At 47.1% G+C, this 21,290-nt stretch overlaps 1 protein-coding gene across 2 annotated transcripts in view; it reads left to right on the forward strand.

Annotated features, from left to right (window-relative positions):
* BOLL (boule homolog, RNA binding protein) overlaps nt 1-21,290 on the forward strand; it is a 725,867-nt gene that overhangs the window by 459,835 nt on the left and 244,742 nt on the right. For both annotated transcript variants that reach the window (XM_029606045.1, XM_029606046.1), the window contains exon 8: nt 15,758-15,805. In XM_029606045.1, the coding sequence (XP_029461905.1) occupies nt 15,758-15,805 (48 nt within the window). The remainder of the gene's footprint in view (nt 1-15,757; nt 15,806-21,290) is intronic.

Genomic DNA, 21,290 nt, shown 5'->3' on the forward strand with positions numbered 1-21,290 from the left:
ATCCTCGGCAGGACAAGCAAATTTAGCCCGGGGCTCCACTCCTCCCGGCATGGCCAGGCCTTTCCCGGGACGGGAGAGCCCGGGAACGGCGGCCATATTGGATTTTCGTCTGGGCCGATTTCAGTGCTCCCTGGGGCTGGGGGGCCGGATTTTTTGATTTAACCCCCGATTTGGCCCCCGCGGGTCCCCAGGAGGGGTGTCCTGATCCCTCCTCTCCCCCCCCCCCCCCGACAAATCCAGGGTCCCTTTTTCAGCGGATTTTGTCGTCCTCATGCACAAATCTTATTTAGCTAGCTTGCATGAGCAGTACGAAAGCCCCCCACCTTGTCCCCCCCCCCCCCCGCCAAAAATCCCTCGCTCAGCGCCGTTGACCGCTGGACCGGCTGTGGAGCCCCAGGGACCAGTTCGGGTGCGGGTGGTCCCGTGGGTGCCCCCCCTTCCCCCCCCCCCATTGTCTCCCGGGTCCTCGGACCCCGCTGCTTCCTCGGATTCGACAGATGCCCCCCCAGAGGAGGATGACCCCAGAGCCCTTCGTCTATTTCGTAAGGAGGAATTGGAGCCCCTCCTTCCCTTTGTTCTGCAGGAGCTGGGTCTGGAGAGTCCTTCTGTGGATAATCTCATGGCCTCGCTTCCTAAGGATATGAACCCGGTCCTGGGGGGGCTCCGGGCTCCGGCCTTGGCCTTTCCCTTCCACCCCATGCTCAAGCTCCTTATCCTGCGGGAATGGGAAGCCCCCGAGGGTGCGCTCCGGGTGGGGCGTGTGATGGATAAGCTCTATCCCCTTCCGGAGGAGGGTTTGGAGCTGCTGCGATATCCCTCGGTGGATTCTTATGTCTCTGCTGTGGCCAAGCACACCACGATTCTTGTGGAAGGTTCCACGGCTCTGAAGGATTCACAGGATTGTAAATTGGAGGCTCACTTGAAGCGCATCTTCGATGTTCTGGCCCTCGGGGTCCGGGCATCTTGCTGTAGCAGCCTCATGATGCGGGCAGTCCTTCAGTGGGTTCAACAGTTACTCTGCGCCCGGGATCTTCCGCCAGCAGAGGCAGAGCAAGCCGAACGTCTGGAGGCCGTAACCGCCTACGTATCAGATGCCCTCTACGACCTGGTCCGTGTGCAGGCAAAGGCGATGGTTTTGGCGGTGGCTGCCCAGAGGCTCCTTTGGCTACGCCATTGGTCGGCTGATCAGTCGTCGAAGACTCGGCCGGGCACGCTGCCCTTCAAAGGTAAGATGCTCTTTGGAGAGGATCTCGAGAAGCTTATGGACTCCTTGGTTGACAACAAGGTCCATAAGCTTCCAGAGGACCGCCCTAAGTCTTACCGGTCCTTCGCGCCCTCCCGCTCTCGCTTCAGGGGCCAGCGTCGCTTTGCTTCTCGGGGGCGGGGCGGTTCCGCGAGGGGTTCTTCTCGTGCTCAGTCCTGGTCGCAGTCCTTTCGTGGCAGGCGGCCCTTTCGTGAGGGCCAGCCCGTGCGTGCCACCTCTAAACCTGCCACGCAATGAAGTTCAGCTGACCCATTCCTCAGTTCCTTACCTCGGCGGACGCCTCTCCCTGTTCTTCGAGGAATGGGTCAAGATCACATCGGATCAGTGGGTCCTCGACATTATCAAAGACGGGTACGCTTTGGAGCTCGTCAGGGACCTGCCGGATCTCTTTCTTTTCTCGCCTTGTGGATGGGCCAAGAGGGATGCGGTAGTCCAGACTCTCTCCAAACTCCTGGATCTGGGGGCGGTGGTCCCAGTTCCGGAAAGGGAGATTGGCGCCGGCCAGTATTCTATTTACTTCACCGTGCCCAAAAAGGACGGGTCCTTCTGCCCCATTCTGGACCTCAAAAGGGTCAATCGGGCCCTCAAGATCCCCCACTTCCGCATGGAACCCCTGCGTGCGGTCATTGCGGCGGTCCGTCCCGGAGAGTTCCTTGCTTCTCTCGATCTCACAGAAGCGTACTTCCACATTCCCATCCACCGCGACTACCAGAAGTATCTCCGATTCCACATCCTCAACCAGGACTTCCAGTTTCGAGCTCTCCCCTTCAGCCTCACGACCGCTCCTCGCACCTTTACGAAGGTCATGGTAGTGGTAGCGGCGGCTCTGCGCAGGGAGGGGATTCTCATCCACCTCTATCTGGACGATTGGCTCATCAGGGCCATGTTGGAGACCTCTTGCCAACGGGCAGTGGATCACGTCTTGGAGCTCCTTGCCTCCCTCGGGTGGATAGTGAACTTTTCCAAGAGCAAGCTTCAGCCCTCCCAGTAGTTGTAATTCCTTGGAGCCCACTTCGACACCTGAGTAGGCAAGGTTTTCTTACCACGGGTGCGCGCCCTCAAGCTGATCGATCAGGTCCGGAATCTGAATGCGCTACCCTCTCCGAAGGCCTGGGATTATCTTCAAGTCCTGGGATCCATGGCTTCCACAATCGACCTTGTCCCCTGGGCTTTTGCTCATATGCGTCCGTTGCAGAAAGCTTTGCTATCCCATTGGCAGCCAGTGTCGGAGCAGTTTCACGTAGTCCTTCCGTTCTTGGATTCTACTGCCGACGAATTACAGTGGTGGCTGTCTCTTCCTCATCTTCTGCAAGGGATGCTTCTTCAAGCTCCACAGTGGATGATAGTGACCACGGACGCCAGCCTCTTGGGCTGGGGTGCAGTCTGCCTTTCTCAATCCACCCAGGGAACATGGTTGCAGACTCAGTCGCGCTGGCACATCAATCGTCTGGAAACCTTGGTGGTCCGCCTGGCTCTTCAGGAATTCTTTCCCCTGATCCGCGGCGAGGCGGTAAGAGTCCTGTCCGACAACTCCACCACAGTGGCCTACATCAATTGCCAAGGGGGCACTCACAGTCCCCTGGTAGCCTTGGAAGCCAGCCGTCTCCTCTCTTGGGTGGAGCGTCACCTACAGTGCCTTGCGGCCTCTCACATCGCAGGCAAAGAAAATGTTCAAGCCGACTTCCTCAGCCGGCAGTCGCTTGATCCGGGAGAGTGTGAGCTCTCGGACGCGGCCATGGCTCTGATAGTGGACAGGTGGGGTCCTCCTCACCTCAACCTCATGGCGACTCTGCACAATGCCAAGGCCAATCGGTTCTTCAGCCGCTGGAGGGAGCACTGCGCAGAGGGCGTGGATGCTCTGGCTCTACCTTGGCCAGCGGACATCCTTCTGTACGTGTTTCCCCCATGGCCACTGGTGGGGAAAGTTCTCAGGAGAATCGAGCTCCACCGGGGATTGGTGATTCTCGTTGCTCCCGAGTGGCTGCGAAGACCATGGTTCGCGGAACTCATCAATCTAGCGGTGGACGGGCCCCTGCGCCTCGGTCATCTTCCCTGTCTCCTCCGGCAGGGGCCTGTATTTTTCGACCAGGCCAATCGCTTCTGTCTAGCGGCCTGGCTTTTGAACGGCGTCGCCTGAGGCGCAAGGGTTATAAGGAGGAGGTCATCTCCACCCTGCTGCGAGCCCGGAAGCAGTCGACTTCTCTGGCCTATGTGCGCATCTGGAAAGTTTTTGAGTGCGCGTGTGCGGAGTCTGGTGTTCCGGCACGCTCCGCTTCGATTCCTCTGGTTCTTTCTTTTCTTCAGAAGGGTCTCTCTAAGGGCCTCTCCTTCAGTTCTCTTCGCGTTCAAGTCTCTGCGCTCGGCTCTTTCCTGGGTTGGGTGGACGGTCGTTCCTTAGCTGCTCACCCGGACGTGATTCGTTTCCTGAGGGGTGTTATTCATCTTCGTCCCCCCTCTCGTGCCACGTGTCTGTCGTGGAGTCTCATCCTAGTCCTTCGTGCTCTCTGTACGGCTCCTTTTGAGCCTCTTCGCCACTCTACGCTCAAGGATCTAACACTCAAAACTGTCTTTCTGGTCTCTATCTCCTCTGCTCACCGGATTTCCGAGCTCCAGGCACTGTCCTGTCGGGAGCCCTTCTTGCTTTTTTCTGATTCCGGGGTTTCTCTCAGTACGGTTCCTTCCTTCTTGCCTAAGGTTGTCTCCGCTTTTCATGTCATCCAGTCGGTAGAACTGCCCGCGTTCTCTCCGGAGGAGATTGCGGGTACGGCTGTTGGCGACCTTCGTCGGCTAGATGTCAAACGAGTCTTGCTTCGGTATCTCCCGGTTACCAATGACTTTTGCGTATCAGACCATCTTTTTGTCCTTTGGAGTGGTCCCAACCGGGTTAAACAGGCTTCTAAGACCACGATTGCGCGGTGGTTGAAAGAAGCCATTTCCTCGGCATATCTTTGTCAAGGTCGTCCGCTTCCTGAGGGTCTGAAGGCCCATTCTCTGCATTCTCAGGCTTCTTCGTGGGCGGAGAGTCAATCTGTCTCCCCGCAGGAGATTTGCAGGGCCGCCACTTGGACATCTCTGCACACTTTTGCTCGGCACTACCATCTGGATGTACACGCTCCGGTTTTCGGTTCCTTTGGGCTGCAAGTGCTTCGAGCGGGACTGTCTCGGTCCCACCCAGTTTAGGGAAGCTTTGGTACATCCCACTGTCTGGACTGATCCGGGTACGTACAAGAAAGGAAAATTAGTTCTTACCTGTTAATTTTCGTTCCTGTAGTACCACGGATCAGTCCAGACGCCCTTCCCTGTCTGTCTTTCTGTCCTCTCGAAGCTTGTTTTCTTGCAGATTTGCAGATTTTCATATTTCACTTTGCGCAAGATTACTGAGCAATTACACCGGAAGCCTTGGTCGTTTTTATACCAAGTTTATGCAAGAGCGTATGGTTATACCATGTTTCTACTTTTTCCTATAGTTGCTCCTGAGCTTTATGGTTACTTGCTTGACCCTATTCTTGGGTTTGTTGTTTTTCTGCTTTGACATACGTTATACTGAAGGGTTAGAGGATAGGCTGTGTCCTGATATAGGGCATCCTTCAAGTTTTAGTTTGTCTCCACCTACTGGAAAGGAGGCTCAACCCACTGTCTGTACTGATCCGTGGTACTACAGGAACGAAAATTAACAGGTAAGAACTAATTTTCCTATTGTCTAGGTAGGGAAAAACTTGGATTGATAACTTCCTGAGGTGAGCCACCACCACCGCTAAACATTTTGTGAAAACTCTCGGGGCTGAGGACAAGCCAAAGGGTAGAACTCTGTATTGGTAGTGCTCTGTGAGAGCCGTGAAGCAAAGGTATAGCCATGATGAAGGGTGCATGGGTATATGGGAGTATGCATCCTTCAGGTCTATGGAACATAGCCAGTCGTTGGGTTGTAGGAGAGGTAGGATGCTCTTGAAAGAGGTCAGCTTGAATTTTTCTTTTTGAATGTATTTGTTGAGGTTCCTGAGATCCAGGAGTGGACGAAGGCCTCCGGATTTCTTTGGAATGATATAATAATGGGAATAGAATCCTTTGTTCATCTGTGACGGAAGAAGATTGTGAATGGATTTTTGGAGGCAGAGATTGTTTATTTCTGATTGGAGATACGTAGCGTGGGGTGATATCCCCTGTAGACGAGGAACATAAGGTAGAGTTGGAGGGACAATGAAATTTAGATGATAACCTTCCTTGATGATATCCAATACCCAACGATCTGTTGTTATTGCTGTCCAATTGGTATAAAAGTGTAGTAGGCAACCACCGATGAATGGTGGTGGATGTGGCTCTGGGCTGCTCAAAAAGCCGGTATTTGCTTTTGAGGTGCAGGAGTTACCTTGTTCTGTGGTCGCTGTTGGCGAGGGTGGCCATGTGACTGTTGAGATGACGACTGATACCGTTGTTGAGAATAACTCTGCGGACGATAGGTTTGGTAGGGTCTGAAAGCAGACCTCGGGTTTGGTCTCCGACGAAAAGTAGGAAAATATCTTTTATATGATGACTGAGAATCTGTAGGTGTAGTGAGCACCTGCACAGCAGTCTTCTCGTCTTTAAGACGTGCTACAGTTTCTGCAACTTTATCCCCAAATAAGTTGTCTCCCATACAGGGAATATCAGCCAACTTATCGTGCACGTCTTCTCTTATAGAACTTGCTCTCAACCAGGACATTGTACGTGCTACTATGGCCGTTGCTGACGAGCATGAGAAACATTTGAATGACTCATATACTGATCTTAATAAGTGTCGCAATCCTTCCTCCATGTCTGTGAAGGATTGTGGCAAGGAGTCATCAGGGGCTAGGCAGAGAGGACGCAATTGTTGTAAAGTTTTTAACAGATATTGGATCATATAAAATTGATGATGCTGAATTCTTGTGGTGCAACTATACTGGCAATTCAATCATATATCACAAAACTACTGATACCAAAAAACATATAGTGACATATATAATATTATAATCTTTATTAATTTCACAAAAAAGAAATTTCCAAAAGACCTTGCTTTCAAAATTTCATAACATTACCCCAAGGAATACCCATCTAAAAATATCAACCCATACTCACACACCATTCATACCTCCTTACACACACATTCTCTGAAATACCTCCCAATATTCTTACATATTTGTTAAAATTTCTCAAATTTTTCTCTCGTTCTCAAAACAAATTTTTTACATGCAGAAAAAGATTCTCATTACAATGCAAATTTTTCTCTCATTTTTAAAATGAATTTGTTCACAAGCAGAAAAAGAGTCCATTTCTCAGATTTTTCTCTCGTTCTCAAAATGAAATTCATTTAATATCCTCTTCATCCTCAACATGTTTCGCCTGTCCACAGGCTTCTTCAGGAGAGCTTAGAAAATTTTCTGCTGCTTATACATCTTCAGCATATTCGTTTTTGTAATATTCCCGTACAGGTTTCATCTACAACAATTAACATTTTTAAATAAAGATATATTTCGCAACAAACCTTGTACACAAAATTTATCTTTAAACAACATTCTCACATATTTTATCTATATGTCCAAGAAACATTTGACGCACAGACAGATACGTTCCCCGACTGTTATTCTTCAACGCGTCTCAAATGAGCTCCCACAAAACAGCCGTTCTTGCAATATGGCGTGAACTTCCTTTTCATGTTACCTATAGTGAATCAAATCAAAATAACATTTCCCAAGTTTCTCTACATGTTCAAAAATTCCATCTCAGAATTTCCCCATGAAAGAAAGAGAGATATATGCTTAAAATTGAAGGAAACTTACCTTACCAATTCCAAAAAACGCCAACACCTCCGTAGCGTTCAACCACCATCCGCCATCAAGTGAGTCAAAGGGATAAATCAACTCCTCCCCTTCTACCTCTTTTTAAATCCCCCATCGCCAATCAAAGCGGTCCCAACTATGTCCACACCTCTTTCTGCTACCCGCGATAATTTAAAGGGACTATTCCATTCATTTAGCAATTTCAAAACAAATCTTTTTAAAGGGACAATGTTCTACCAACTCACACATACCTATTTGCTGAAACCAACCACGCACATCCAAACAAATCAGAGACACGCAATCCAGTCGATTCTATCATTTAATCCATTTGGCCATAAAGTTCCTAAAGAGAAAATCCATCTCTGCTCCACTCGCAACAATATTTTATTTAAGTTGCCTCCTCGTCTACTCTTTATCTCTTGGATCACAAAAAAACGAAGATCCTCCACTGTATGTTGATATTCACGCCAATGCTTCACCAATGGAGCAGTTTCTACTTCATTTCGAAATCTTCTGCGATGGGGGATTTAAAAAAAGGTAGAAGGGGAGGAGTTGATTTATCCCTTTGACTCACTTGATGGCGGCTGGTGGTTGAATGCTAGGGAGGTGGTGGCGTTTTTTGGAATTGGTAAGGTAAGTTTCCTTTGATTTTAAACATATCTCTCACTTTCTTTCATGGGAAAATTCTGGGATGGAATTTTTGAACATGTAGAGAAACTTGGGAAATGTTATTTTGATTTGATTCGCTATAGGTAACATGAAAAGGAAGTTCACACCATATTGCAAGAACGGCTGTTTTGTGGGAGCTCATTTGAGGCGCGTTGAAGAATAACAGTCGGGGAACGTATCTGTCTGTGCGTCAATTGTTTCTTGGACGTATAGGTAAAATATGTGAGAATGTTGTTTAAAGAAAAATTTTGTGTACAAGGTTTGTTGGGAAATATATCTTTATTTAAAAATGTTAATTGTTGTAGATGAAACCTGTACGGGAATATTACAAAAACGAATATGCTGAAGATGTATAAGCAGCAGAAAATTTTCTAAGCTCTCCTGAAGAAGCCTGTGGAAAGACGAAACATGTTGAGAGGATGAAGAGGATATTAAATGAATTTCGTTTTGAGAACGATAGAAAAAACTGAGAAATATAATCTTTTTCTGCTTGTGAACAAATTCATTTTAAAAACGAGAGAAACATTTGCATTGTAATGAGAATCTTTTTCTGCATGTAAAAAATTCGTTCTGAGAACGAGAGAAAAATTTGAGAAATTTTAACATATATGTAAGAATGTTGGGAGGTATTTCAGAGAATGTGTGTGTGTAAGGAGGTATGAATGGTGTGTGAGTATGGGTTGGGATTTTTAGATGGGTATTCCTTGGGGTAATGTTATGAAATTTTGAAAGCAAGGTCTTTTGGAAATTTCTTTTTTGTGAAATTAATAAAGATTATAATATTATATATGTCACTATGGGGCGGATTTTAAGAGCCCTGCTCTCGTAAATCCGCCCGGATTTATGCGAGCAGGGCCTTGCGCGCCTATTTTCCATAGGCCTGCAGGCGTGCGCAGAGCCCCGGGACTCGCGTAAGTCCCGGGGTTTTTCGAGGGGGTGTGTCGGGGGCGTGTCAGGGGGGGGGGCGATTGGCGTGGTGTTTTGGGGGCGGGACATGGCATTTCGGGGGCGGGCCCGGGGGCGTGGTTTCGGCCCGGGGCGTGGCCGCGCCCTCCGGAACCGCCCCCAGGTTGCGTCTCGGCGCGCTAGCGGCCCGCTGGCGCGCGGGGATTTACTTCTCCCTCCGGGAAGCGTAAATCCCCCGACAAAGGTAGGAGGGGGGTTTAGATAGGGCCGGGGGGGCGGGGTGGGTTAGATAGAGGAAGGGAGGGGAAGGTGAGGGGAGGGCGAAAGCGAGTTCCCTCCGAGGCCGCTCCGATTTCGGAGCGGCCTAGGAGGTAACGGAGGCAGGCTGCGCGGCTCGGCGCGCGCCGGCTGCACAAAATCGGCAGCCTTGCGCGCGCCGATCCTGGATTTTAGCAGATACGCGCGGCTACGCGCGTATCTGCTAAAATCCAGCGTACTTTTGTTGGCGCCTGGTGCGCCAACAAAAGTACGCGAAGGCGCACTTTTTAAAAATCTACCCCTATATGTTTTTTGGAATTCTTGTGAGCATGGAGGAATGATAAACCTTTCGTCCAAAATCATCCATGGATTTATGCTCCTTTCCTGGTGGAGAGTTAGCATGTAGTTTAGACTGCTTTGTTTTTGAAAGAGCTGATTCCACTATGATAGAATTATGGGGCAATTGTGCTGGTCATAGTAGAATTGCGCATCCTATACTTTAAGTCAATCTTCCGAGATGCAGGTCCCGTTGAGAATGGCTTTTCCCACATCTTGTGTAATACAGAATTTAGAACCTCATATGGAGGCAAAGCTGTAGACTCTGGTGGCATATTAAAAATTTTTTAAATGCCAAGGACCTCCGACCTGGGGTCTAGAATTGTTGCTGTTTCTGTATTTAGAAGGTTGCCCACCTTTTCTATGAACTTTGCATAGGTTAGGTCTTCAGGTGGGGAATATGGCTCTGGAAGACCTTCAGGAGGGTCGGAAGGCATTCCCGTGGATGAATTGGGCGAAGACGTTGAGATACTGGGTTATCCGGTTGTCCAGGGGTCGGAGCTGGGACGGGTAGAATTGGTTGAGAGGGACCAGGAGAATCAGGTGTTGAAGGTGAAGTCACAGGTCTCAGTTGAGCAGATTGTAAATCTTGAAAAAAGGTATTGAACGCTTGAGATATCTGCCGCATTGCTTTAGAGGCAAAATGGCCCTGTGGATGTAATGGAAGCGGTGCATGAGGAAGAATTGGTGTAAAGGCTCGGTGGTTGATGCTTTCTTAACCGTTTGCGGAGAAAGTATCGGTGGAGGGGACTGTATTCCGCTATGAGATGGTGATTCTTCTCTCGAGAGTGAAGACCCTCTAAGGTAAGGAACTCTAGAGGAACCAGAGTCCAGAGAGAGTTCAACTTCCACATCAGAATCTGGTTGTACATCAGAATCTGGTCGTGGTACGATGGATAAGAATGGCGCTTGAAGTATATGTTTTGTTTTGTATGTGCTTTTCCGTGGTTGAACAGCACCAGAAGGTGTTTCATGGTGCGCTGTGTTACGCCGATGCGCCATGCTGTGCCAATGCGCCATGATGTTTCAATGTGTCATGAGGCTTCGACGCAGTATGCTTTGCATGTCTATGCGCCAATCATTTACGGTGCTTAGAGGAGGCAGAATCTGGTGCACTATGTGCTATACGCTTCGTGTCGTGTTGCGTCGAGCCCTCTTTCGACGCTTGAGGGGTAGCGGGAACAGGGCCCTGAATCCCGGCCACCTCATGAGGGGATTTATGAGGGAAAACCTCGACCCTTTTGGATGGCACTGGACGCTTTTCTGACCTTGCTTTTCCTACCGATTCTGACGACGCAGCTCTTTTGTAGGGCTGCCCTTAATCTTAATATCCGCTCCACTCGCTACCTTCGGGCCCAGGAAGACATCCAAGGTCTGGTCTGCAAGAGGTCTGGTCGTGCTCTGGGCCCAGGCAGATGTAACAGTAATTATGTCCATCTGTGATGGACATAATTTTTCCATGTTGGCTGTATTTAAACCCGGAAGGTTTAGGAGCCATACTGCCAAAGAGGATCGATCGCAAAAAGAAGAAAAAATCGCAAAAAAAATCGCAAAAACTTGCCGACGAGGAGAAAGAGAAAAAAACCCGCGTGCTATCGGCTCATGGAAAAAAAGAGACTGACGAGAGAAACAGATTCGCGTGGGAAGACGACCGCGCAGACGCACAGAGTTAAAACTCTGTCACTATCTGAGAGAAAATCCGCCCATTCCGGTCGCATCAATGCTCCCAGACTGCATGGCTAATTCAGCCCTTTTATTGACGGGAAATGAGCTGAAGTTAGGAAGAAAAATGACTGATGGGAGTTTAATTGCTTCCCTAGTTTTTGTTTTAGCCACATCAGTCATCCTGATATCTACATTACCTGCTTTTCTTTGGACATTTAGGTGTTGATTTTATGTGAATAAACCCCTGTTTTATGCACATAAGTGGCACTTTGAAAATCACCCAGGTGTTCTGTGGGTAAAAATACATGTGTAATCCTTTTACACGTGTACTTTTATTTACACGCAATATAGGAATTTCTGGGGATGAAGTTGGGGCATGCAAGGATTTAACACATACTTCTGATTATCGAAAGTATACAAATAAATCTACCCATAAAAAGTTACACCTGGTCCATACAGGGACAAACTGTGGATTTTCAAATCAGACTATACGCAGCAGTCCAATTTGAAAATTCAGGATAAAGTCTATGGGGATAAAGCATCTGCAGATTTTAGCACTAAGTGTGCTATCTAAAAATTACCCTATTAAGTACAGGCTGGTGAATCTCACTCATGACCCACTGAAGCTTATATTCAGCATCACTTAGCCGGATAAGTTAGGACTTCCCAGCTAAGTGGTGCTGTTTCAGTGTTCAGCAGCATTTAGCATATGCCACTTATCCAGATAACTTTTTATCTGGCTAAACATTTACTGGATAAGTAAAGAGCTTTCTGGGACAGAGCTATCTGGCTAACATATCTTTCATTAGATAGCCGAGTATATTTAGAAGCGCGGCCAAGCTGCTGAATATCTTGGTCAAGTTAACCTGATAAGTTTATCCACTTCTCATTCGAATAGTGGCTGAATATGGATCCCATTGTGTTTTATTTTTTCTCTTTTGCTGGCAGAAGGGCTGTATTTGTGTTGAGTTCAACATCCCCAATCATTTTCAAAAATTGACTTCTGTGATGTTAATAGTACACTTTGGTGCAACTGGCACATACCATCATTATACAGAAGAAAGGATGATTTCTGTAGAACCCTTAGTTGTAAGATTTATGTGAATCTTGCTTCATTTGAAGTCTTCTGTCAAGCCTCCGGCTGGATCACAGGACTTCAGTGTAATTTAACCCAACTGAAAAAGCTTCTTTTGAATCTCTTAACTCTTGTGAACCAAAGTACCTCACCTGGAAGGCTGCTTGTTTGGTGGTGATCACTTTAACCTGTAGGGTTGTAGAGCTTCAGGTCTTAGCAAGCTATCTATCTTATATTCAGTTTCAAAGCAACTAGATGATGTTACGCACACATCCTAAGTGCTGAAGGTGGTGTTGGATGTCCACCTTATCCAGTCTCTTTTCCATCTAACATTATTCCCAAGTTCACATACCAATAAAGATGAATGAATCCTTGATACTTTTGATTGCAAGAGTCGCTGTCTTCTATGTGGAGGAAACTAAGGCCTTAGAAATTCCACCTAGCTTTTGGTTGCCCCAGCAGGCCTGGAATTATAGTGTCAAAGAGAATACTGTCTATTGCAGACCTGGGCAAGGGGCGGCCCGCGGGCTGAATCCGGCCCGCCTACGGTCTGAATCCGGCCCGCCCACTGCTGAGAGCAGACGGGGAATGAGGCACTGCTGCCTCAGTTCATTCTCCGCTCCCTCGCTCCCCGATTGGCCGGCCAATCGGGGAGCGGAGAATGAACTGGTTTTTTTTTTTTTACAGCGTCCGGGGGGGGGGGGGGGGGGGAGGAGGGAGTGACTCGAGCGAAGGCACGCTGTCCGATTGGCCGGTGCTGGGCAAGCCTTGCCCAGCACCGGCCAATCGGGCAGCGTGTCTTCGCTCGAGTTTCTTTCCTACATATGTCACGGAGTTTTTTGCCGGTCCGCGGCGCGCGCTCCCGGTCTCTCCCGCTGCCGTTGCCGCTGGGCTGTCAGCACGTTCAAGCCCAGTGGAAACGGCAGCGGTGTTGGAAGAAGTTATGGCACCCGCGGCTGGCCTTTTCTTCTTCCCGCGCCTGCCCCCCCCCCCCCCCCCCCCCGTGACCCGAAACAGGAAGTGATACACGGAGCGGTGCGCGGGAAGGAGAAAGAGCCGTGCCGCGTCGGCTGCAGCATCGGCCCCCGAGCAATTGAACCAGCCGGCAATCGAGAAGAGTCAGCAGCATGAGCCTCCCGCGGCCGAAGGGATTCTTCTTTCTTGGCCTGCGGGGGGCTCATGCTGCTGACTCCTTTCTCGATTGCCGGCTGGTTCAATTGCTCGGGGGCCGATGCTGCAGCCGACGCGGCACGGCTCTTTCTCCTTCCCGCGCACCACTCCGTGTATCACTTCCTGTTTCGGGTCACGGGAGGGGGGGGGCAGGCGCGGGAAGAAGAAAAGGCCAGCCGCGGGTGCCATAACTTCTTCCAACACCGCTGCCGTTTCCACTGGGCTTGAACGTGCTGACAGCCCAGCGGCAACGGCAGCGGGAGAGACCGGGAGCGCGCGCCGCGGACCGGCAAAAAACTCCGTGACATATGTAGGGGGAAGAGGAAGTGAGTAAGAGAGAGTGAGAAGCAGCCAGCCAGCCTGTGTGTGATTGAGTGGTCAGAGAGCTGATGTGTGTGTGTATGTGAGAGACAATGAAAGTGATTGCTCAGGGAGATGACTGATGTGTATGTGAGAGTGTGAGGCATTAGTCAGGGAGGTGACTGATGTGTGTGTGTGTGTGTGTGAGAGAAAAAGCATGGAAGTGAGAAGTCTGGGTATGTGGGAAAGCATGAGCATAAGAAGCCTGGAGTTGTGGGAGTGAGAAACCTGGGTGAGTGTGCATGCATGAGAGAGAGAGACTGCTTGGTAAGGTGACTGTGTGTGTGAGAGAAAAAGACTGGTGTGTGTGAATGTGAGAGAATGTGATTCAGGGAATGAGAAGCCTGTGCACGTGGAGAGTGAGCATGGAAATGAGAGAGACTGGTGTGTGTGTAACAGAGAGAAAGTGATTATGGGAATGAGAAGCCTGTGCATGTGAAGAGAGTGAGCATGAGAGTGAGAAACCTGGGTGTGTGTGAGACACAGCATGGGAGGGAGAAGCCTGTATATCTGAAAGAGAACTTGGGAGTGGGAAGCCTGTGTGTGTGTGTATGCATTAGTGAGATCAGGTGACTGGTGTGTGTGTGTGTGTGTGAGAGAGAGAGAGAGAGAAAAAGTGATTATGGGAATGAGAAGCCTGTGCATGTGAAGAGTGAGCATGGGAGTGAGAAACCCGGGTGTGTGTGAGACACATCATGGGAGGGAGAAGCCGGTATATCTGAAAGAGAACATGGGAGTGAGAGACTGGTGTGTGTGTGTGTGAGAGAGAGAAAGAAAGTGATTTTGGGAATGAGAAGCCTTTGCATGTGGAGAGAACAAGCATGGGAGTGAGAGACTGGTGAGTGAGTGTGTGTGTGTGTGAGAGAGAGAGACAGAGAAAGTGATTATGAGTGTGAGAAGACCATATATGCAAGTAGAACACGGGAGTGGGAAGCCTGTGTGTGTGTGTGTGTGTGTGTGTATGGCATGAGAGAAACTGTTCAGGAAGGTGACTGGTGTGTGTGTGCCAAAGACTGTTTGGGAGATGATTGGTGTGTGAGAGACAGAAACTGGTCATGGGGGCATGACTGGTATGGTGTGTGTGTGACAGACATGGGCACTAAGGAAGAGGACCATAAGTATAGAGCTTAGCTTCTACTGCTGCTTCTGGTGTGTGCCATGGCCTGCAGGGAAGGGGAGTAGGAGAGCTGCTGGAGGGGGTAAGTAAAGGTGGCTTTAAGTTTATTTTTCTTGACTGCCATTTTAATTGTGTGATGTCTGCTTTTTTGAAATATTTTATTGGTGTTTGGAGAATGTTTAATAGTTTTTATGAGTTTTTAATTGTTGGATGTTATTCTGTTCATAGCTGTTTAGAAACATTTATTCTGCTTATTAGTATAGTTTTACAATTATTTCTGTTTGGGGATCTATAGCTGCTTGTTAGTTCTGTTTTCCTAATAAGAGGTGTATTGGTGTTTAGGGTCTGATGTAATATTTGTAGTGTTGCCTTTTCATAGATAGGGTTGCTCCTGTTTGAGTGTATTCCATAATACAGGTGTAACTGTGTGCGGATTAGTTTATGTGCATTACTACAGATCCTGGGAGTATGTTAGGTCGGTTCTGTGTCTGTTACCGAGATGAGATATTTTGCTAGCATGTAAGCGTTTGTATCGGTCTTATTTGTTGTGTTTTCTCAGAGGACATACATTGGTGGTAAACTGCTGTCTTTTCATAAGTAGGGCTATTGAGAACTGAGTTAATTATATTAGTCCGGCCCTCTAAAACCATCCCAATTTCTCATGCGGCCCCATGGGAAAATTAATTGCCCACCCCTGGTCTATTGTTTTTCACTTCTTTGTGGAAGTCAGATCTAAGCTAGAACATTCCATATATATGACTAAGATGACCTCTTTATTTTCAGAGAAAGTGAAGCTGCTTTTTTCGTAAACCAAACAAAATGTTTAGCTGTTTGGCATTACTACTCCAAATACCATTCATAGAACTGAGTCAGTTTAAATAGGTGTATTCATATTATAAATGAAGAAAATGTCTGTCTGTTGAGAGAGAGAAATTTAAAAAAAATGAACATAGGCAAATCATGTCTGAAATCAACCAAGTGAGAACTACCTAATAACTTTGAATCATTAAAAACAGATTCTACGTAAATATGTAAATAAAGGCAATCTGAACAATTTTTGCTAATTTCCCTGAAATACTCTTTTTGTAAGATGTTTTTTAAATTAAGGCAATATATTTTAACAACTTATTTTTTAACCATAGGCCCCTACACAGTGTCTTCCAGGACAGTGGCAATGGGGTGTTTCACAGGTAAAAATGTTTTTATCTCCTGCATTTTTTATATTAATGTAATCCTGCATTTAGATGATAGAATGAAATCAACTAAGATTTTTATCACTGCTTGTGTTTGTTATTTAAATTGTTACTCAGTGTTCATGTTGCTGGTATTTAAGTAATAAAGAAGTACTATTTGTCTATCAATCTATAACCTAAAAGGTGAATTTTCAAAGACCTTCCTGTGTAAAAATGACCATATACATGTGTACGTGGCCCAAGCTTATATAATACGCATTTTAAAAAGGGGCCATGTTTGTATATGAATGTACACTAGCAAAAGTACACCTGCGAAAAAGAGGTAGGGCAGGGCAAGCACATACGTGCATAATGTATTTTAAAAATGATGTTCGCACAAATGTCATCCAACTTATGCATGTTCATTTATTACTGATTATTTATGCACATGAGTGCAAACCTTTCATTTTGCTTTTGGACTTGTTTGGTGGGTTAGCTTCTCTGGGTGAGTGGAACCAGGAGCAGCTAGGGGGTGGGAGGAAGTATACCTGGGAAAGACTGGGACTTACTGTGCGGTAACTAGTACCTACTGTTTTATACTGGGGGCTACTGGAGTATGTTGGGGAAGCTGGAGGGCTATAAAGGGGAGTGGGAGTGTGTGTTACTGGGTCATGCTGGGGATTGTGAGTCATTGGTGGAGAGTCCCATTTCAGTATGATTCTGATTGCCCTATGGATACTAATTTCACTATGGATGAGGCGAGAGAGAGAACATATGCTTTACAGAGAGTATAGAGGACTAGAACACAGTTTTTGGATCTATTCGAGGAACAAGTCATGCACAGGTTCAGGTTCAACAAGGAAACCATATTATACCTATGCCAGCAATTAGAGCAGGACCTGCAACCTACTATCCAAAGAGGCCACACCTTGCCAGTACAAGTCAAGGTAGCTACCACCCTAGCATTGTTTGTCATCAGCACTTTCCAGACATCTCTAGGGGTCATGTCTGGAATTAGCCAGCATGTCACCACTATGTGTATAGATCAAGTCCTGGTTGTGTTGCTCAGGAAAATGCAACACTTTATATTCCCTCAGAGAAGGCAGCTACATCAAATAATGACTGATCTCTTTCAAATAGAATACTTTCCCTCTGTCATGGGGGCTATCGATTGCACTCACGTCCCATAAGAGCACCAGTGGGAGACAAGGCCACCTACTGCGATGACAAGGGATGCTACTTCCTCAATATGTAGGTAATCTGCAGTGCCAAGGGCATCATCCTGAACATCATATCCACTCATGATGTCTATATCCTCTCGCAGTCAGGAATTGAAGATTCTTTTTCCAGGAAGACTAAATCACCAGGGACTAGCTTCTAGGTAAGAATGCATTTTTGACTACCACTATACACCAACTAACCTCTTCTTATTGTCTTCCTCATATCTAGGTAGACTGACAGCTTGGCCCTAGAAGGATTGGTCTAAACTTGTCTATGAATTGCTCGCTGCCCATCCCTAAGGCATATCTAACTCAGCTATTCTCTGCCTTCTCCCTTATAGTTAGAGGATATCCATTCAAAACCTGACTCATGATCCCAATGGTTAACCCACAGACCGCTGCAAAAGCTCGCTACAACAGGGCCCACAAGCAGACTTGGGAAGTTATCTAGAAAACCTTTTGCCTACTTAAAACTCACTTCTGCTGTCTTGTCAGATATGGGGGATGCTTCTCTATAACCCTCCTAAAGACTGTAAGATATTTCTAGTCTGCTGTATGCTGCATAACTTGGCCAAAACCAGATGCATGCCTCCTCCAGAGGGCCTAGAAAAGAATCTGGATGAAGAGGAGGAGGAAGACGAAGAGCTGAGTCAGGAGGAATGGCAGGAGATAGATTGCATGAGTCAAAGGCAGGTTTACGAAGAAAGGAACATTCTGATACAAAGACATTTTAGAAGGTGAATGTGTATTTATTTACATAATGTGCTCTATGTGATGACAAATATGTAACATAAAGTTAGTGCTTCCATGGCTTTTGCCTTTTTGGGGATGGGGAAGGGTCTGCTGCTTTTGCTCGCCCACTTCTGGAGCCACTCTGCAGTGGAGTCTTGCTGCTACTGATGCTACCAGTTGAGGGCACAGGACCTGGGGGCAATAGCATATCAGCTGCTGGAGGGTCTTGGCAGCTGTGCTGGGCCTTGTCACCCTGGGAGAGCTGAGAACATCTCTCTGGTGGTGGTGGTGATGGCGGCATTACAAGAGGTGGTAGCATGATGGGCGGTTGTGAGGCATTGATGTTTATGAGTTTGCTGCTTAGTAGGAGTGAACTGCACTTTCTCTTCTGGAGTAGAAACATGTTCCTCCTCTGCAGAGCTACCTTCCTGCTGGTCATCTGCAAGCTGGGGTGGCGGGTGGGTTTCATGAAGACTAACATCCTGCTGTCCTGTGAGAACATCTGTTACAGGTAAGCAACTCTGCTTTCTCACAGGACAAGCAGGATGATAGTCCTCACATATGGGTGAGTACCGAGCTGAGGATGCCCGAGCAGTGCACCAAATGACACCAAAGACGTGCAACAGGCGCAACGATGGGGGTGGAATTTGGTAAGGAGGGCATTCTGAAACCCTTAACGGGTTGGTGGAAGGATGTTGGGTAGTTAAACTAAAAAGAAGTTGACTAAAACGGACTGGCCAAACACGGATGCTTGCCTGTCAGTCTTACCTAAGCAATAATGGGCTGCGAAGGTATGGAGAGAGCTTTAGTTCGCAGCCTTACAAATATCAACAAGCGGCACCAACCATAGGTGAGCTACTGAGGTTGGCATGGCCCTAACAGAGTGTGCGTTCACACAGTGTTGTAGCAGAATGTCTGCTTGTTGGTAGCAAAAGGAGATACAGACCACCAATCAGGAGGAAAAAGGTCTGTTTGCAGGAAGACCTTGTGAGACTGGAAAATTGGGCATCCAAATGGCAGATGAAATTTAATATGGATAAGTGCAAGGTGATGCATATAGGGAAAAATAACCCATGCTATAATTACACAATGTTGGGTTCCATAATAGGTGCTACAACCCAAGAAAGAGATCTAGGCGTCATAGTGGATAACACATTGAAATCGTCGGTTCAGTGTGCTGCGGCAGTCAAAAAAGCAAACAGAATGTTGGGAATTATTAGAAAGGGAATGGTGAATAAAACGGAAAATATCATAATGCCTCTGTATCGCTCCATGGTGAGACCGCACCTTGAATACTGTGTACAATTCTGGTCGCCGCATCTCAAAAAAGATATAATTGTGATGGAGAAGGTACAGAGAAGGGCTACCAAAATGATAAGAGGAATGGAACAGCTCCCCTATGAGGAAAGACTAAAGAGGTTAAGACTTTTCAGCTTGGAGAAGAGACGGCTGAGGGGGGATATGATAGAGATGTTTAAAATCATGAGAGGTCTAGAACGGGTAGATGTGAATCGGTTATTTACTCTTTCGGATAGTAGAAAGTCTAGGGGGCATTCCATGAAGTTAGCATGGGGCACATTTAAAACTAATCGGAGAAAGTTCTTTTTTACTCAACGCACAATTAATCTCTGGAATTTGTTGCCAGAGGATGTGGTTAGTGCAGTTAGTATAGCTGTGTTTAAAAAAGGATTGGATAAGTTCTTGGAGGAGAAGTCCATTACCTGCTATTAAGTTCACTTAGAGAATAGCCACTGCCATTAGCAATGGTAACATGGAATAGACTTAGTTTTTGGGTACTTGCCAGGTTCTTATGGCCTGGATTGGCCACTGTTGGAAACAGGATGCTGGGCTTGATGGACCCTTGGTCTGACTCAGTATGGCATTTTCTTATGTTCTTATGTTTTTACTAGAACTCGCAGCTTGGCTTTTGTCAAAGAAGGAAAGAGTTAGGTGTAATTTCTATGGAGTGTAGTGCGGTCTAGATAGAATGCAAGTGCACTTTTACAGTCCAAGGAGTGGAAAACCCTCTCGCCCTGGTGAGAGAGAGTGTTTGGGAAAAAGTGGGCAGAGTGTAATCTGAGTAAGGTGAGATGCTGCGTCTACCTTAAGAAGGATATGAGGTTGAGTACGTAGGACCACTCGGTCACGGAGGAACGCAGGGTCGGTGAGTATGTAAGCAGTTGTGGAACTCACTGACCCTGTTGGCAGAAGTGATGACTATGAAGGAAAGAGTTCCCATGCCAGGCTGTTAAGTGATAGGATTGTAAAGGCTCGAACATATGAGTCTTGTAAGCAGTAAATGTAGGCCCCATTCCATAACCAGTGAAAATAGAGGCGGCTTAATCAGAGGATGAGCCATGGTAGCTGACTCAAAAGGGTTTGAACCGTGAATCGGGTATCCCCACTCCCAAGTGGTACGCCAAATTGGAATCTAGGAGTACCTATGTGGAGGATGTCTGGGAGCAAGAAGCCTTCCTTGGTGGTGTTATTAATGAATCTTTTTAGGTTTAATTGATTGTCTATGATGACTCCGAGGTTTCTAACTTGAGAGGAGAAGGATGGTTGACTGAGGTGTGAGTTGGACATTGCATATTTACCGTCTTGTGAGATGAGGAGTATTTCAGTTTTTTTGGTATTAAGAACTAAGTTAAGACTCATGAGCAGGTTGTTGATGGATAGAAGGCAGTTGTTCCAGAATTCTAGGGTTTTTTGTAGAGAGACGGTGATAGGGATGAATATTTGCACATCGTCTGCGTAGATGTGGTGTGTTAGTTTTAGCTTGGAGAGGAGCTGGCAGAATGGTAGAAGATAAATGTTGAAGAGGGTGGGGGATAAGGATCTGCCTTGAGGGACTCCCAGAGAAGCGCAGACGGGGTGTGATTCGTTATTGTTGACTCTGACCTTGTAGAATCAGTTGTGTAAGAATGACTTGAACCAGCTGAGAGCAGTGCCTTTGATTCCGATGTCAGTTAGTCGGTCCATGAGTATTGCGTGGTTCACCGTGTCAAACGCGGCTGATAGATCAAGGAGGATAAGAAGGCCGGGTTGTTTTTTTTATCAAGGTTCAAGAGTATGGTGTCTGTTAGAGAGATTAATAGAGCTTCGGTATTTCGGGCTTTTCGAAAGCCGAACTGAGAGGGGGCTAGAATATTGTTATCGTCCAGGTACTCGAGAGTTGCTTGTTAACAATTTTTTCTAGAATTTTGGAAATAAAGGGGAGTTTGGCGATCGGGCGATTGTTGGCTCGGTCGTCTGGAGAAAGGTTGGGTTTTTTCAGCAGTGGTTTTAGAATTGCGAGTTTCAAAGGGTCTGGAACTAAGCCTTGTATTAGTGAACAATTAATGATATCGGCGATAGGTTTGGCGATGGTTTTTGAGATGGCGATGAGTAAGTTGGGGGGGATTGCATCTGTGGGGTGCGAGGCCGGTTTGATCTTCTTTAGTACTGTTTCAATCTCTAATGTTGACGTCAGCTCGAAAGTTTCCAAGCTTGTGTTCTGTAGAGTATGTGGAGAGTAGGAAGGTGGAGGAGGAAGAATGTTCTTGGCCTTT

The sequence above is a fragment of the Rhinatrema bivittatum genome, chromosome 6, assembly GCF_901001135.1.
Source record: "Rhinatrema bivittatum chromosome 6, aRhiBiv1.1, whole genome shotgun sequence".
Classification (NCBI taxonomy): Eukaryota; Metazoa; Chordata; class Amphibia; order Gymnophiona; family Rhinatrematidae; genus Rhinatrema; species Rhinatrema bivittatum.